The 17,582-nt window shown below is 40.3% G+C and overlaps 1 protein-coding gene across 6 annotated transcripts in view; it reads left to right on the top strand.

The window, feature by feature from the left end:
• The window catches only part of Marchf8 (membrane associated ring-CH-type finger 8), a 76,670-nt gene that overhangs the window by 18,587 nt on the left and 40,501 nt on the right, over nt 1–17,582 (top strand). For 3 of the 6 annotated variants that reach the window (XM_038319626.2, XM_038319625.2, XM_038319630.1), the window contains exon 2: nt 13,896–14,078. In XM_038319626.2, coding sequence (XP_038175554.1) covers nt 13,980–14,078 — 99 coding nt within the window. In that variant the 5' untranslated portion in view covers nt 13,896–13,979. Of the gene's footprint in view, nt 1–2,300; nt 2,489–13,895; nt 14,125–14,846; nt 14,922–17,582 lie in introns of those variants that run through there. The other 3 variants (XM_038319627.2, XM_038319628.2, XM_038319629.2) reach the window with 3 other exon arrangements.

Raw genomic sequence — 17,582 nt, 5'->3', positions numbered from 1 at the left:
CTGAGTGCAAGAAGATGTGATATGCCTTGTGGAAAAGATATTTGTATACATAGAGAAAGAAAGAAAAACTAGGAGACAAACAGAAAAGTAGTAAATTATATCCACTATTCACAGAAGCTATGCTTCTGGTTACACCTTATGTGCTTGTTATTTTCTGTTTTCTTTATAATATTTCTCTTTTATATTTTTTATATAAACACCGTTTAATTACATAATTTACATAAATAACTTAGTTATATAATATAATTGGTTTTTGATACATGGTTAATAAATTAGTTATATAATTGAATATTATAATATTTCTCTTTATAATGTTGCCATTTTAAATATACTTACTTTCTTTGTCTTCCTTTTGGCTTCTCTCACTCCTCAGTATCATTATTGTTGGAGTGTGTGTGTGTGTGTGTGTGTGTGTGTGTGTGTGTGTATCTGGGGCAATAATATCCTTTTTCATCTTCATTGTAGTGATCACCTGTCTTTCTGGCTATTTAAAATCCTTTTTGTTTATTTTGAAATTTATTACAGCATGTCCATATGTAAAGTTTCTTCTATTTATTTACTGCTTTGTGTGTATTGTGAATCATTAATCTAGATTGAAATCTTTCCTCTATTTGTTTTTGAAGCATTTTATTTTTAAAATTAAAAAACCTTATTGTACGTATATGTGTGTTTTACCAGCATGTATGTTTGTGCACCACTTGTGTGCTTGGTGACCGTGGAGGCCAGAAGAATGCACTGGATCCTCTGGAGCTGGGCAGATGGTTGTAAGCTGCCTTATGGGTGCTGGGAATTGAACCTGGTTCTCTGGAAAAACAACCAGTGTCTTTACTGCTGAGCCATCTCTCTAGTCCCTTATCTGTTTTTGAAAATGCTCGACTTTTCTCTCCTCACATGTAACCTAGGTTGTCTGTTTCCTCTGGGACTCAAGTAGTCTTCGAGGAGGTCGTGCCATTTTATTCTTGTCTGCTGTCTCTCTTTAATACTTTTCATTTCCTAATGATGAAAAACTTCTTCAAGTGTGGCATATAATTTAGTGGTCTCTTAGCTATGTTTAATCTGCTGTTTCATTCACTTGGCTTTGTTTTAATCACTCTTATTTATCTCTAGAACTAGTGTTTTGTTCATTTTTAAAATTGTATTTGTGTGTGTGTGTGTGTATGTGTGTATGTCATATCACATATGTGGAGGTCAAGTACAAGGACAATTTGTGGGAGTTAGTTTCTCTCTTTCCGTCCATGTGGGTTTGGGGGAAGGAACTCCAATCCTTAGGCTTGGTGGCCTACTGGTACCTTAACCTATTGGTATTTACTCTTTTTCAAGCTGCCCATTTTTGTTATTTTTCTCATCTAACAGTTCCATTTTATTTACATATTTAATATCTCAGAAAATTGATTGTTCTGAGAAAAGGACAAGAATGATGTATGTAGTTTGTGTTTTTTAATGGCTCTTCTCATAGAGATCTTTCTTCGAATATGGTAGCTTTTATATCTTTTTTCTCCAGACTTAATCTATAATCATCTAAATGACTTCAAATAGAGATTTGAATTCTGCCAGAAAGTCAAGGGCACTTTTGTTCTAGGTAAAGTTAACCACTTAACAGGATTCTATTCTTAGTTGTATCAAGTTCTCTCTGCAAGGCCACTCTTAAGTACTTACTGTTGGATTTGCCAGTCATCTTTTTTTTTTTTTTTTTTTTTTTCTAACTTCACCTTAACTCCCAACTTCTGAACTGCTTCTCCTGTCAGTTCCTCCTTTTGTTTGAGTTCTGTGATACAAGCTACCTGACTCTGGCTTCCCTGCCATCTTGGAATTCAGTGCTCAGCTGTCTGTAAGTCAGAGCCTCCATGCGGTGACTTTTCAGCTCTGAAATTCAGTGCTTTGGGTTCTCCTTTCACACTTTCCCATGTGATTTTGTGTGCTTTCATTTAACCACACTTTTGGTATTTGTGGGAAGGAGTTAGGGGTAAATACATCTTTAACTTATTTTTTTCAGAAGTTTCATAGTGTTTTTAAAATTCTGAATTAACTGCTAGAGATGTCAAGATGAGAGTTGTCCTATTTTACCAACTAGGTGTCATGCCTATGAAACCAGTAAATGGCTCATTAATGTTATTTCAGTTTTCCAGACAAGAATGGCATTATGGCGGATGATAAGAATCACTAGTTCTGAACTGAAGTTCAGGTTAACTGAAGCAGACTGTGTCTTCACAGCTCCTGGCGAAGTGTTCAGAGCACACTGTGCTGCGGACTCGGAGTGATGGTCATTGGAGCCAGACCCTTTCCTAACCTCTAGTCAAACAAGGCTGAGTCAGAGCTGCCCTGACCAGGTTCAACACTGCCTGCTTCAGGTTCCACACTGCCTGCTGTACCATTTTACACGCTCTTGGGTTTCTTCAGGAGGCCTGTGGAGACTAGCCTGCCTAGCTGTAAATTCGGTGCTACAGTCTGGAAAGGATGAGGAATACCCAAGAAACCTTGCCCATTGCAGGTATAATGGCATGGATGCTGGGTGCTAGGTGTTGTGGTAAAAACCACTTGTGAATCTCCTAATCCTGTGGATGACCCGCATCAGCTTCTGTGTTGCAGTGTTGACTTTAAAAAAATTACGCAATATTCCTCCCTCCAGATCTCAGTGAAAATCACAGAAGAGGGGCAGTGAGGAGAGCAGAAGATGGCGAGGCATAGCGGCCACTGCAGCTCTGGTTGGTCATACAAGACCAGCACAGGGTTGAGCCCACAGCATTCCATCACGAATGGGAGGTCCAGGAGTCCCACACCTCCCTGGTCAGAGACTGCTGGTGGTAAATGCTTGGAGGAGGAATCATTTCCTGCAGTGGCACAGCCACTGGTCAGCTGCCCATGCTTCAGCAAATATCTTCCAGCTCGTGTTGGGACAAGAAGTAGCAATTAAATTCAGTGGGCCACACACAAAACCCACAAGTAGGAAGACTTTTGTTGAGAAGAAAGCTTTCAGTGGAAGATGGCACATGAGACAGGGAATGGGGAGTAATTAAAAAAAAATTATCCAGCTGGGCCTTTGCTTCAAATCAGAAGGGAGAAAATACTCTTGGAATGAACACTGGACATTTCACCTTGAAATGCAGCCTTAGGAGAGGACAGGCAGCCTGGGATTCACTACTTGCCTGCCAGTTCAGGGCTGCAGCTTCAGAAGCATCAGGAGGAAAGGCAGTGGTGCTGCAGAACTGCTTAGGATGCTCGTGGTTTCCTCTGACAACAGAGTGCTTTCGCTTTGACAGCTGCCATGAGTTTGACTACATGGTGAAGTTTTTCAGGTTCTTATATGTTATTTGTAGAAGAGCAGACTTCTTTCATATTCCAGATCTGCTCTTCCGTCTATTTGTAGCATGAGATGATAGTTCATGAGGGAGTTGCAGCCCTGTAGTGGAAGATCTTCAGAAGGTTGCTGATTGGTTGGATTTGCATAGGGGTGCAGGCTGTTATTGTGCCAGGCAGACTCAGATTCACTGCTGATGGGAATGACATCCTTTAGGCTAGAAGTTTAGTTTTTGTTTGAAATAGATTTTGCTGTATAGTACAGGCTGACCAGGAACTTGTGGTCGTCCTGCCCCAGGTTCCCCAATTCTGAGTTTATAGACTTGTCCCACTGTGCTAATGAGAATTGTCTTTTGAAAACAATTGTCAATGCCAAGTATTGTGGGGTGGCTGTATAACTTAGGCGTGGGCATAGCCCAGAAGCAGAACCGTATATGAGACGGATACATCCTGGTGACGACCAGCAGCGTGTACCAGTTAGACAGCAGGCTCTGGGGGAGGGGGGGTGACCTGGTTCCAGAGGGACATTTCCTGTGCTGGGTCCATAGCTTCCTCAAGTGAAAACACTTCTTGGAAGCCATCTGCATTGAAAGGCCACAGCTTTACTTTTTAAAGATACATTGACTTGAAATGTTTTTTTAATGGGAACAAGGTAAGAATTGTTTAAACACAAATGAGGTTCCGTGTTAAACTCTGTATTAAATTTTACTGGTTTTATCCTATATTTCTTCCCTTTGGGCCTCAATATGTTCTCATTTACATATATTTTATTTCTTTAAAAATGGCAGTTTTATTTCATCATAACATTGTAAATGAAGAAAAGCACAGTTTATATAGAGCAAGCAGACTTCTTTGGTCACTTGGCCCTTCTGCTGAGTGTGCTGCTGCAGTTAGTTGGTATCGTATGCACAGGTACGAGAGAGTGCGGGTACTTCACAGCCAGCTGAGCCCTGATACCCTGTGCTGCTGCCCGAACGTAGCCTCTGCTGTCAGTGCAAACATCCTGTGTTGACAGGGCTCCTAGCGTAGCTAGAGCAAGCAGGGTGGTGATCTCACTCGTGCTGCTGGTGGGCCCGGCTCGCAGCTGCTGCTTCCTGTGCTGCTGGTTGCCATTTGAGGCATTTCTTGAACTAGAGGTACAGCCCCCTCGTTTTTTTGTGCGGCAATGTGAGTCATGGAGACAAAGACAAGTTGTCCTCTAACCTACTGTGTTCTAACATTGTCTGCATGATAATTGGACCCCTGCTTTAGACTGGAGTGATCACTGTCTCTCTCAGGTCACTATAAGATGTCAAGGTCCTTTTTGTAAGTAGGGCCTCAGTCATGTATGGAATCTCAGTATCTTTTTTCACAGTAGTCTCATTAAAGGTTCAAACTGTATCTCATCAAAGGTTCAAATGATTAAGGGTTCATCTGATACCAAAACTAATTAAAACTATAGTATAGGCAGGAAAGTACTATTCATAATTTTTATATAATCTAAATTATTATTAGAATAATTTAATTTTTTTCAAGTATATGTGTATATAGTATGTATGCATGTATATATGTATGTTCAAGTATGTCTGGGCACAGGTGGTATGAGTATATAAGCATATGAGATCGTGTGTGTGTGTGTGTGTGTGTGTGTGTAAGAAAGGGGGGAAGGGGGAGAAGGCCTGAGATTGACTTAGGGAGTCTTCCTCCATTGCTCTCTGCCTTTTCACTGACTTAGTGTCTTTTGGTTAAACCCACAACCAGTGTGGCTAATCTAGCTAGCTGGGTTAATCCAGGGATCTCCTGTCTTTTTCCAAAATCTGGCATTGCAGGTGGTCTGCCCACTCACTCAACATCTACATGGGTCAAATGGGATCAAAGTCTGGGCCTCACACTTATAGGGAAAGTTCTTTTTGTTCTGTTGAGCTGTCTCTCCAGCCCATTACCAGACTCAGAGCTAAATGAGTCTTTTCTTCTCCTTATTATTAAAGTTATTAAAGCTACGCAAGTAGGATTTACATGGAAGGAGGAAAGGTCAGGTACTTGGTATGGTAGTTTGTGTCTGAGGATTTGTAAGCATGCACTACCAAGGTTGCTTTTTATGCAGCCTTGGGGATCTAACCCTGGGCTTCATGTTTGCTTCCTTGGTAAGCACTTTGCTAACTGAGCTGTACCCCCATCCCTGTGCCCTTCTCTTCTTTCTTGATTTGTTTTCTCAGTTTATTCTAGAGTTTATCTTCCCAGGATTTGCTTCACTGTGTCTCTTGCATTATTTGAACATAGAACTCCGTGATGAAATAGTCTTTTAACAGTTTGAAGATGTCTGCACTTTACAGTGCTATGGAGAGGTCTGATTTCATTTTGACTTACAGCCCTTTGCAAAGTGACATCCCTCTTCTATAGGGAGGCTTCTCTTTGTCTTGGATCTTAAACTTTATGATAATACTTTGGATGAGAACTTCTTGCTTTTAAATTTATTATACCGGGTACTTAGTGGCCTTTCATTCTGGAGCTTGTCTCTTTTTGTCTTCAGGTTTCTTGAATTGTTCCTGGTTGTTCTGGGTGGACCTGCAAATACTCTCATAGTCACAAATCCTTTTGTCTCATTTTTGACCTTTTTTTTTGGTCTACAACTAAAAAGATGATGATGATGACTTAAGCCCAAAACACTTGAAATTCTCTACTGACATTGGATGTTGTGTTTCTGCATAGCATCGTCTAGCTGTATCAGCCACTCATTAGACCAGTCAGGGTTTAATAACAAAACAAGACAGAAAAAAAGATTTCTGTTAATATGTGTAAAAATATTGCAGTCCCGTGTGACACATATTTTCTAGCCTTTTGTTTTGTGTATTTATTTTAAGTATAGAGTCAAATCAACAAACCTTTGTACATTGTAAATTTAAAGAAATGTCAATTCTAGGTTTAGAAAGACAGTCTCTTTAATTGAGTTCCTTAATAAATTCATTTGTAATGGTATTTCATTCTCACTCTCTGTGTGTGCGTCTTTACATTTAATTTTTATATACGTTAGAATTTATGCATTAGATTACATACGTTTGCCGGGCGGCGGTGGCGCACGCCTTTAATCCCAGCACTCGGGAGGCAGAGGCAGGCGGATCTCTGTGAGTTCGAGACCAGCCTGGTCTACAAGAGCTAGTTCCAGGACAGGCTCCAAAGCCACAGAGAAACCCTGTCTCGAAAAACCAAAAAAAAAAATAATAAAAAAAATAGATTACATATGTTTACTTATTTGGGAGAGGCCATGCACGTGGTTGTGTGGACATCAGAGGACAACTTGTGGTGGTGGGTTCTGGGTCTGAGCTCAGTCACAAAGTTCTGGGACTGAGCTCAGGCTGCTCAGTTTGGCAGCAAGTGCCTGAACCACAGAGTCATCCCATACCAGATTTTTTTATTTGTTTATTGATTTATTCATTCACTCACTCACTCACTCACTCACTCACTCACTCACTCACTCATTTATTGAATGTGTAGCCCAGGCTTTGTGTAGCCCAAGCTTACTTCGAATTCTTGATACTCCTGCCTCTGCCTCCTTCAGCAAATCCTACTGGTTTTATTTTATTACTTATTGTTTTATTATTTATTTTATTTTAAATTATTACCAGAATTTATTTTGGTAAGTGTGTGAGTATTGATTTAAAAGTTTCCCTTCTGGATTATCAAGCTATCCCAATCCCAATAATTGAGTAGCATGGCCCTTGATATAATTGGCTAGTGTACTCTTCTGTACTTGTTTGGTTTCTGGGCTTTTAAAAATCTTGTTCCTCGTCTTTAATCCTAGCATCCTGCAGGGAGGCAGAGGCAGGTGGATCTCTGTGAGTTTGAGGCCAGTCTGGAGTTCCAGCACAGGCTCCAAAGCTACACTGTAAAACCCTGTCTTGAAATGCCTCCCCCCCAATTTTGTTCCTGTTTCTTGCTGTTTCCTAAATTGTCTTATATTTAAATATTTTATAGAATGCATCCTATTGCTTCTTTCCCAACTTTTTATTTAGTTATCTTTTAATGTATGATTTTATGATCATTTTCTCATGTGAAATCTGTCTTAGACTTTGTTTGGGTTACATTAATATATTTTAACTTGAGATCATACTTTACTATATTTCAGTAGTCAAATATACTCCAAAGTCACTGATTTTTATTGAAAATTCTTAATTTACTTTGACATTGTTTGTTTTTTGTTTGTTTTGTTGGTGTACAAGGTCAGTAACGTTCATGTACATTTATTTTATAGTAGAATATATTACTGATTTTTATTTTTACATGTATCTCTGGCTGATCTCAAACTCATTGTGTTGCCAAGGATGACCTTAAGTTTCTGATTCTCTTGTCTGTACCTCCTGAATACTGGGATGCTAGGCATGCACCACTGTACCTGGTATATGTGCTTGCTACTGGAGAGGAATCCATGGATTTGTATATGCCGTGCAAACATTTGACTGAGTTACATTACTTTCAACCCAGCCTAGAGTACTGATTCTTGTACGAATGTTTATATCTTTAAGCTGGTATTAGTAATTCTTAGAAAATATCTTTTTTAGTAATTAAAATACATGCTATGCTGTATATGTTGGTTTGAGATAGGTTTTATATATATATATATATATATATATATATATATATATATATATATATAATCAAGGATTTTCCATTGCTGTTTTTTCAGTCCTCAAGATTTTGTATTGTTGGTGAGTTCTATATTTGTATGTAGCACTTGATAACATGACTCATTGTACAGATGTGTCTTAGAAGACAAGCTTACATCTCTCTGTTCTGTATCATGAACCTGCTGGTGATTCTCAGTCTTCATTGTGAACATGTCTTGGGTTTCTTATAGTCATGTGAAGTTTAGTGTCTTGTAGTGAGGAGCTGCGGGCTGCATTCCTGCCCAGCTCCCAGCCGCCTGGCTAGCTTATGCCCCGAAATAACAACACACAAACTGTATTCATTTAAACACTGCCTGACCCATTAGTTCTAGCCTGTTACTGGCAAACTCTCTCATCTCTTGCTTTAACCCATATCTAATAATCTGTGTAGCACCACAAAGTGGTGTCTTACTGGGAAAGATTCAGCATGTCTGACCTGGTGGCTGGCTTCATGGCGACTGTCTCACTGAGGAGAGGCATGGTTTCTGTCCCAGAGAGGAGAGGCAGGGCAATTGTCTGAGCCATCTACCTCATTTTCTTCTTCCTGTTCTGTCTACTCTACCCACCTATGTTCTAACCTATTAGGCCAAGCAGTTTCTTTATTAATTAACCAATGAAATCATCAGATAGATAGAAGACACACCTACATCACCTACTTTTTGTCTGTGTAGATTTACCACTCTGGACATTTCATATAAATATTATCAAATATTAGGTGGTCCTTTGCAACTGGCTTTTTTCACTTAATTTTCAAAGTTCATTTATACTTTTTTATTGATGAATATGGTACAGGTGAATGGGTATATACTGTATTTATTAGACATTGATATAGTTTTGGTTTGATTCTACTTTATGCTGTTCTGGATAATGCAGTATGAATATTCATAATAAATTTAGGGGCAGTGTTCATGAATAGGGCAGATGTTTTAATTTGCTTTAGATGTGTGTCCTAGAAGTTAAATTGCTGGGTGGTATGGTAACATGTCTATTATCTTGAGAGGAAATAGACTTTTAAAAAGCAGCCAATTACATTCCCATCACCAGTCTACGAAGGGTTGTTTCACCATATCCTTACCAACACTTGCTCATGTATCTTTAGTCAGGAGCATGGATGGTGCCTTATGGCTTTGGTTTGCACTTTTCTGACAGCTGAGGATTTCAAGCAGCCATTACTCATTGGGTTCTTGTCTTTTTGTTATTGCATTGGGGAAATCTGTATTCTAGATACAGGGTCCTTGGTTGATGTATGATCAGCAAACATTTTGTTGTTCTTCCTTACTTCCTCCTTTCCCCTTTGTTTTATTTCTTAGAGAAATATTTCTGTGTATAGCACATTGAACTCAATGATCCCCTGCCTCTCTTCTGAGTTTTAGGATCTAGACCTGCCCGTGTGTGTGTGTGTGTGTGTGTGTGTGTGTGTGTGTGTGTGTGTGTGTGTGTGAATATTGTTGTCACACCTGGGGCCTTGCATGCACTATACAAGCACATTACTGAGCTACATGTTCAACTCCACTTTTCACTTTTTATCATGGTTTTATCACTTATATTGAAACACACACATGTAGCATCATTAATAAAAACCCAAAGACAGATATTGGGGTTCAAACTGAAGATCAGAAAAGCAAAGCAGCCAACCACTGGCCCTTACCTCTACCCAAGACTGAAATGGCAGTCTTGCCTCCATGAATACTCAGAATGAGACTGAACTGAAAGTTGTCTCCTCCCGTCTTGTATTTCTCTCTAGTGTGGGGATTAAAGTGTACACCACTATTGCCCAGCTTCTCTGGCAAACTAGTATGGCTACTGGGATTAAAGGTGTGTGCCACCACTGCCTGGTCTGTATGGCTGACCAGTGTGGCTGTTTTACTCTCTGATCTTCAGGCAAGTTTTATTAAATGAAATATCAGTACCCACACATACAAAATTATTTTGTTGATATCTTGTTTTTCTTTTGTTATTCTCTTTTTGATTTCGTTGGTATTTTGTTTTTCTTTTGTTTGTTTTAGTGTGAGGAAGGAATTCAGATTCATTTTTTGCATGAGGCTGTCTAGTTGTCCTGGCATTCATTGAAAAGTGTATTCTTTCCCTGTAGAATCATGTTGTTATTTTATGGAAAGTTATTTGACTGTAGATGAGTTTATTTCTCAACTCTTCACTTCTGCCCTATATACGTATCTGGACAGATGTCCAACTCTGTCCTGATTACTGGCCTTTGGGGTATGTTTAAAACTGAGAAGTATGGGTCCTCAAACTCTGCTCTGTAAGCCTCCTTTTGCAGGTCTGAGTCTCTTGAATTTCCATTTCATTTTGGGATCATCTTGTTGAATCTGTGCCAAAGAGAGATTACTTTGATTCTTTAGATCAGTTTGAAGGGAACCACCCCTCCCTCCCTGACACACACACACATTTGAGGTGGTGGGGAATCAAACTCATTACCTTGCTACAAACATTCTACCACTGAGCTACATCACAGTCTGTGAGAGTTGTAATTTTAACAATATGAAGTTTCCTGATCATGAAATTGACATTTCTTCCTGACTCAAACCTTAGGAGTCTATTTCCTCTAGATATAGATGTTTATTTCAGCTGACTTTGATTTATATCAGTGAAATTGAAGTCCTTATCTAGATGACCAGGCACAGTGCAAAGTCTAACTGTTCTTCATTAAAGATGGATTAAATTGATATAAAATAGAGTCTGTCTCATGCTTTCTTTCATATGAACCTTCATGTACATAGTGGTGTTGTCTGCTTGTTGGTTCATTTATAGATGAATGTTTATTTTAAATAGTATTTGTAGCACAAATAAAAAACTCAGAGACAGATATTAGGGTTCAACCTGAAAACCAGAAAAGCAAAGCAGCCAAGCCACTAGAAAAGTCTTAACTCTACCAAAGCTGGGTGACCACAGACTAAACAGACCGAGCCCCTCTCTACTCCCATTTTATATTCCCTCTAGTGCTGGGATTAAACACATGACTCCCTAGTACTGGGATTAAAGGTGTGAGGCATTACCACCTGGAGTTGTTGCAGTATAGATCTTGTGTAGCCCAGGGTGGCCTCTCAGAGATCCATCTGCCTCTGTCTCCCAAATCCTGGGATTAAAGGTATATACCACCACTGCCTGACCTCTAGTGGCTTAGCTTTGCCCTACTGGTCTTTAGGCAAGCTTTATTTATTAAAAGAAATAAAGTATCACTGTAAGTATTGCTTCTGGTAAACGTCCAGGTCCCTTACCTGGAGGTGGGTATGTATCAGAAGAATAGCTGGAGGGTCTGTAAGGGAGGGGCCTTGGTTTCTCTTTGGTATAAATAGTCTTTCCTAGGCTTGTCAAGGGCATGTACCAATGATGTAATAATGGTGATTATATCAGAAGCAGCACAGGTAGCTATTGGCATGAAAGGTAGTGGGGCTTTGGGCACAGCCAGTTTGACTACTTATTCCAAGAAACCACATGGAATTCATCATCTTTGACAGAAGACTTTAATACATTAGCGATGAAGACACTGATCACTACTATTGTGATATTCCAAAGCGTAAGCAACTCAATAAATAGTGTTGCCTCTTGTGCAGAACAGTGCGTTTGGATGTAAACATAGTGAACACTACTAGGGCACAGTATTCCTTCTCTTCCAGCTTCCTCAGAGCCTGAAGAAGAGGAGGGGGTGTGTAATGTGTAAACACTTTCCCCTTTATTTTTTATTATTTTTGATTCTCAGTCATTATTTGCCTATTATAAAACGAGACTCTCTAAAATAATATTCTTGTAGTTCACTTTCATGTGAGCATTGGTCTGTAGTCATTCCTCCTTCCTTCCTGTTGCTTTATTAGTTGTCTGTGCAGGATCTGTGTGTGAGTCCTGGTGAACTTCTGCCTGGTTGGTGAGACTGTTGGAGTTGAGAGCAGCACCAGACACAGTTGTTCCAGAGCAGAGTTTTGAGAGGGCTGGAACAGATGTTTCTCAAATGTGGCCGTAGGGTGCTCTGGCCCTATCGTCTACCCTCCTGCTCACCACCACATGCCCGCCACATGGTTTACTAGTGAAGGCCCCCAAGTTAAAGACATATTCTTTTGGTTTAAGGCTTTGTCCTGTTAACATTCAAACGGCATCATGAAACATGTGAACTGTAAACGTACTGTAAACGTGTAGTTTGTAGAGGACAGTTTCTGTGGATGCAGCAAGGAAAGCGATGGGGAGAAAAGAACACATGATTTGATTACTAGCAGTGAGAGAGTATAGAAAAAAGCAAGTGTACTGGTCAATAAGATAGCTTATATAGACATTGTTACTTTACACAAAGACAGCCTTCTCAGGGTCTTAGGAATGTCCCGGAAGACCCACATCCTCCCTAAAAAAACTCTTACTGAACTGTTAAGTCATGGGCCAGATCTATCTTGCTGTTTTGGCAAATGCATTTCTACTGATATATAATGCCTTAGTTTATTTTGTTTTATCATAACAAAATATACCCAAGACTGGGTATTTTATATATACAAAAGGTTTAATTAGGTCACAGTTCTGGAGACCCATGAAGAGGACATTGGCACTGGCTTCTGCTGAGGGCCTCTCGCTGTATTGTAACAGGCTAGATGCCATCACAGGCTTGGAAAGGGAAATAGTGGGGAAGAGAAGGAAAGAAAATTGGTGGGGAGAGGAAGTAGGAGAGGCTATAAGCTTTGTAACAACTGTTCCTGAGCTTACTTGTGAGATGAATTCATCCTTCAGCAAAAACACTTATCCATCCTCAAGACTTACTCCATAGCTTTTCAAAGTGTTAGGAACAAACTCGTGTTACACCGGGTACCAAACTGCAGCAGGTGAACCTTTGGTGGGAAAACCATATCTGAACTATAACATGTAATATTCCTATTTATATAATAAACCATTGTCAATGGTTTCTTTCACACTTCATAGTGGAGCTAAGTAACTAGAACAACTTTGGCCTATAATTTCTGTAATATTTATCTCACTCTTTATAGGAAACATTGTCCAACAGCTGGTTTGGAGAGTCTAGGCTTTCAGAAGGTTATGCATGAACCAGAGATATTTTGAATTTCAGCAATCTTGCCATTATATGAATTTGAGGTCAGTTGGATAGACTGACAGACTATTTTCCCTCCTCCTTCCCTTCTCCCCTTATTTTTCTTGTTTAGAGCTTTGTAGTAGAGATTGACCCAGGGATTTATGGATTTATGTGTGTAGGCAAACTCTACCACAGAACTATAATCCAAATTTAAAAACAGCAATGGTGATTTTGCTTTGTGTGTATCTAATGTTTGTTTTAAATTTTGTTTTGTTTATAAAGGATCTCTCTCTCTCTCAGTGTGTGTGTGTGTGTGTGTGTGTGTGTGTGTGTGTGTGTGTGTGTGTGTGTGTTTTGAGACAGGGTTTCTCTGTGTTGCTTTGGAGCCTGTCCTGGAACTAGCTCTTGTAGAGCAGCCTGGCCTCGAACTCACAGAGATCCGCCTGCCTCTGCCTCCCGAGTGCTGGGATTAAAGGTGTGAGCCACCACTGCCCGGCTTATAATGGATTTTACTGTGTTGCTCAAGTTAGTTTCAAACTTGCAATTCTTCTGCCAAGGGCATTAATTTTAAGGAAAAATCACTTATTATCAGGATGCATGAGACTTAGGTTTGATTCTCAGGGAAACACACATATACATAGTAATACTTGCTCATGAGCAAAAGTTTAACTTTGAAAATAATATAATGAGACATTGTTTTCAAGTTAAGTAGACAACAGGACTAATCTGTGATTATTCACAGACCTTATTCCCTAGCTTCCCTCAGATACTATCATTTTATTACAAGAAACAAATGTTATGATTTCCCCAGTCATTTTCTATCCCTTTTGAAGACCAAGTATTTGCCAGCATAACTTCCTCAAATTTAGAACAGTGCTAGTCTTACTGTTGGAAATCAGGTAATCTAGCTCTGTTCTGTTTCTTTTCATTTTTCTCAGCTTGAAGTCAATGGCCCAAAATGACTCTGCTAGTGGAGACTCGCTTCCGCTTCCATAAGGAGAAAGACCAGGTCCGAGGCTGGGATGAGCATGCCACTGCACCAGATCTCTGCCATCCCTTCTCAGGACGCCGCTTCCACTAGAGGCTACAGAAGCAAGACCAAAGACAAGGAGCAGGAGCAGGTAACGGGAGAACTCCTCAGAGTGCTTTCCTGCTTGCTGTGGTCAGGTACTGACTGAGCAGCCTCCAAAGGAGGGAGGGAAGAAGGGAGAGAAGGCTGTTCTTCTATCTTTGTTTGAGGGCAGATGTTTGGCAGTGAGGATGGCCTGGTGGCAGGAGAATGAAGTGGCGGGTCACATTGTATCCAGTCAGGAAGCAGAGAGAACACTGGTGCTTGGCTCACTTCCTTCTCTTTATGGTGTCCCATGTGGGTTAAGTCAGTCTGTAAACACTTCACCGATACACTGACTCATAGATGATTCTAGATCAGTACTAACTTCTCTTACAAATATATTATTTGAATAGTTTTCACTTTAATTTATTATTTCACATGTGTACCAATTTGTATGGTGGTGTGAGCTTATGTGACCCACAAGTGGAGGTCAGAGTACAACTGGAGAGATGGTGATCTTCCTCTGTGGATCCTGGGAAATGATCTCAGGTTGTCAGACTTGGTGACAGATACCTTTACCCTCCGAGCCATCTCAACAGCCCAACCATTACAATTATTTAACTAAAATTCCACGAACTGCGATCTAGAATAATACCTGACTGAGCTCTGCAGGACTGGTTTCTCTGCAGATGAGCACAGCTGTCTTTGTTTAGAGGGGACTGTCTTCTGCTGGCTTCTGGGTTCTGAGGGTTTCTTAGTGTAAGTGGCACACTCATCTCAGTTGGCTAAGTTCCTGATTATGTCTTCTGCATTCCTAAGATGAAGTTTTTACATTTAGGTCGTTATAATCAACCTGTCTCTGTTTTCACGCTGCTGGTGATCTGGCTTGACGCTTAAACATCAGTTGGATCAGGTCAGTGATGGAGGAACTTCAGGACTAATCTAAGCCCAGAGGGTCAGGAAGAGCTTTCTGCAGAAAATTGGGATTGTGGGCAGAGCTGTAGTTAAGGGAAAAGGAGAAGCAGAGCGACTCGGGTTGAGGATATGCATATGGTCAGCCCCAAATCATTTGATGCAGCTTGTGATCTGCCTGTGCTGAGAAGTGAGAGAAAGAGAAGCCCAGCAGAGATTCTATCAGGTCTTTATCTCAGGTAATACCCAAGGAGACTTCATGCACAGCTCTCTCTATAGCACGCACTGCATGGGCCTGTATCTGCTGCTCTGTGGAGGGCTAATGATGTGTACGTACTTACACTATCTGTGGATGAAGACTGACGTCACTTTCGGTGGGTTGAGGACTGCTGGGAATATTTTGTAATCATAAAGGATTTTTCTTGCTATCACTTACTAGTGGATATTAATCCTTTAAGAGGATTGCTACTTTTTTGATTTTTAAGACAGGATCTCACTGTGTAGCTCTGGCTGTCCTGGACTCATTGTGTAGACCAAACTGGCCTTGAACTCACAGAGATTCACCTGCCTCCTGAGTGTTGGGTTAAGGGACATGAGACACCACAGTTCTTTTTTATGTGTTTATAGACACTAATCCATTACTTCGCAGTGTTCAGTCTCTTTTTGGAAACCTGAGTTGCTTCATTTCAAAAGAAATTATTTTTTAATCCTCACTGTCTTAGAGAATTTTTTTTCATTTTAAAGTTAGTAACATCTTACTTTTAGGCCTATACTAAGCAACCTTGTTTATACTTAAATGTGTGATTATTAATGCATATGTAATTAGTAGTCTAATAGATAATTTTATGATTGGTCTCCAAGTCAGTATTTGAAAATATGCATTCTTTGACAGTTGTTTTAAGTTACTTTCCATCTTAGGACAATGTCCATTATCCTGTCTCAGTGGGTCAGGTATCTAGAGCTTGTATAAGTAACAGCATCTTTTCCAAATTAAGGAGAAAATTTTAGTCCAGGGAAGTTGATGTTCCCTGGATTCCCAGAAAGAGCTAATCCCCAGCATTGTGAGATGATTCTACCTTGATCAGGAGTGATCAGGAGGCAGGGAATCATAAAGGTCCAGTTGCTGCTTCTAGTGGTAAACATTGCCACTTTATTATGACTGACAAAGAAATGAAACCCGTCTCTATTGTTGTTAGCATTGCCACTTCAACACTGGTGGCTCTGGAAGAAATACCACCCGCCCCACTTTAGTGAGACAAATTTTAATATGTGCTCTCTCTGTAGCCCCGGCTAGTCCCAGAGTTAATTTCTTTCCTCGGCCACCTGAGTGTTAGGGTTCTAGGTGTGTGCCACTGCTCCTGGTCTACACTGCACCTCCGTCAAGGCTGGACAAGCCCAGGGGATTTTGCGTGTTCTGCCACTCTGTTCCCATGCCTCATGTGTGGTCAAAGCTGTATGAATGGATGCATTGTAGTAGAGGACCAAATCACCTGGAACCCAATTTGTAAGATTACCTAGAAAATAACTTTCACTTTCGGCCCTGAAAGAACTAGTCCACATTATTATATTCCTAGAAGTTTCAGAGAAAGGTAGTCTGTGGTCAGCTTGTATTTAGACAGCTACATGGAAAGCAAAAGATACTTTTCATATTTTTAAAGAATTTTATTTCAGTCACCATTGATTTCTTCATCTTCTTTTCGAGGTCAACAGAAGGATTTTATCATGAAACATCTAAGTGATAGTTATCTAAACAAATTTCATTTTGCTCTAAAAGTATGTAAATGGAGAAAATTTTAATAAAAGGAAGTAGATGCCTGATATATCCTTGAATACATAAATACCTAACACTATATTCACCTGTACCTGGCATCTGGAACAAGAGGCTCACCGTTGAGGGTGATTCTGATGCATATCCACTGTACTTTCCTCATAATTATAGTACTTAGTGTATGGGTAAACTGTGAGAACCTAATAGAAGAACTTGTAGAAAATCTGAGCTTTAATATTGCAGACTCTCAGTTCAGTGCCTGGACCTGCTTTGTACCTCCAGAACAGCCTGTTTTCACGGCCTCCTCAGGTGTGCCCTGGTGCTGGTCCACTCCTGCCTTCCGTTTCCTTCCCCTCCCTCTCACCCTTTTTCCCCTCTTTCCTTTTTCCATTTTTTTCCTTCCATTTCCCCCTTCTGCTTTTGCCCTCCTCCTTACATCCCTCCAATTCCAGTCTCCAAAGTTCAGGATGGCAGACATGCTACCATACCTGGCCAGCCTACCAGTTTCAATTATTTGTGTGGGCGTGTTAACTATTCAGAATGCAAGGTCTCTCATCAAAGCAGTCTCTAGCTCTCTCTTCTGTTTACTCAAAGGAACTGTAGTTTTATTTTGCAGAATGACAGTTTCTTCTTCTAATGGTCCACAGAATCAATTAATCGGTGCTCATAGGGGCTCACAGAGACTGAATCAGCAGCCTGTATGGGTCCGACCTCAGTCCTCTGCATGGATGTTGTGTTTGTGTGCCTTGGTGTTCTTGTGGAACTCCTAGCAGTAGGAGCAGGGGTGTCTCTGGCCTATACGCCAACTTTTGGGACCCTTTCCTCCTGCTGCACTGCCTCTTCCTGCCTTGATGTGAGGGAGATGCCTAGTCTTGTTGTAACTTGATATGCTGT

The sequence above is a fragment of the Arvicola amphibius genome, chromosome 2 (assembly GCF_903992535.2).
Source record: "Arvicola amphibius chromosome 2, mArvAmp1.2, whole genome shotgun sequence".
NCBI lineage: Eukaryota > Metazoa > Chordata > Mammalia > Rodentia > Cricetidae > Arvicola > Arvicola amphibius.
This window is presented reverse-complemented; position numbering and strand designations above follow the sequence as displayed.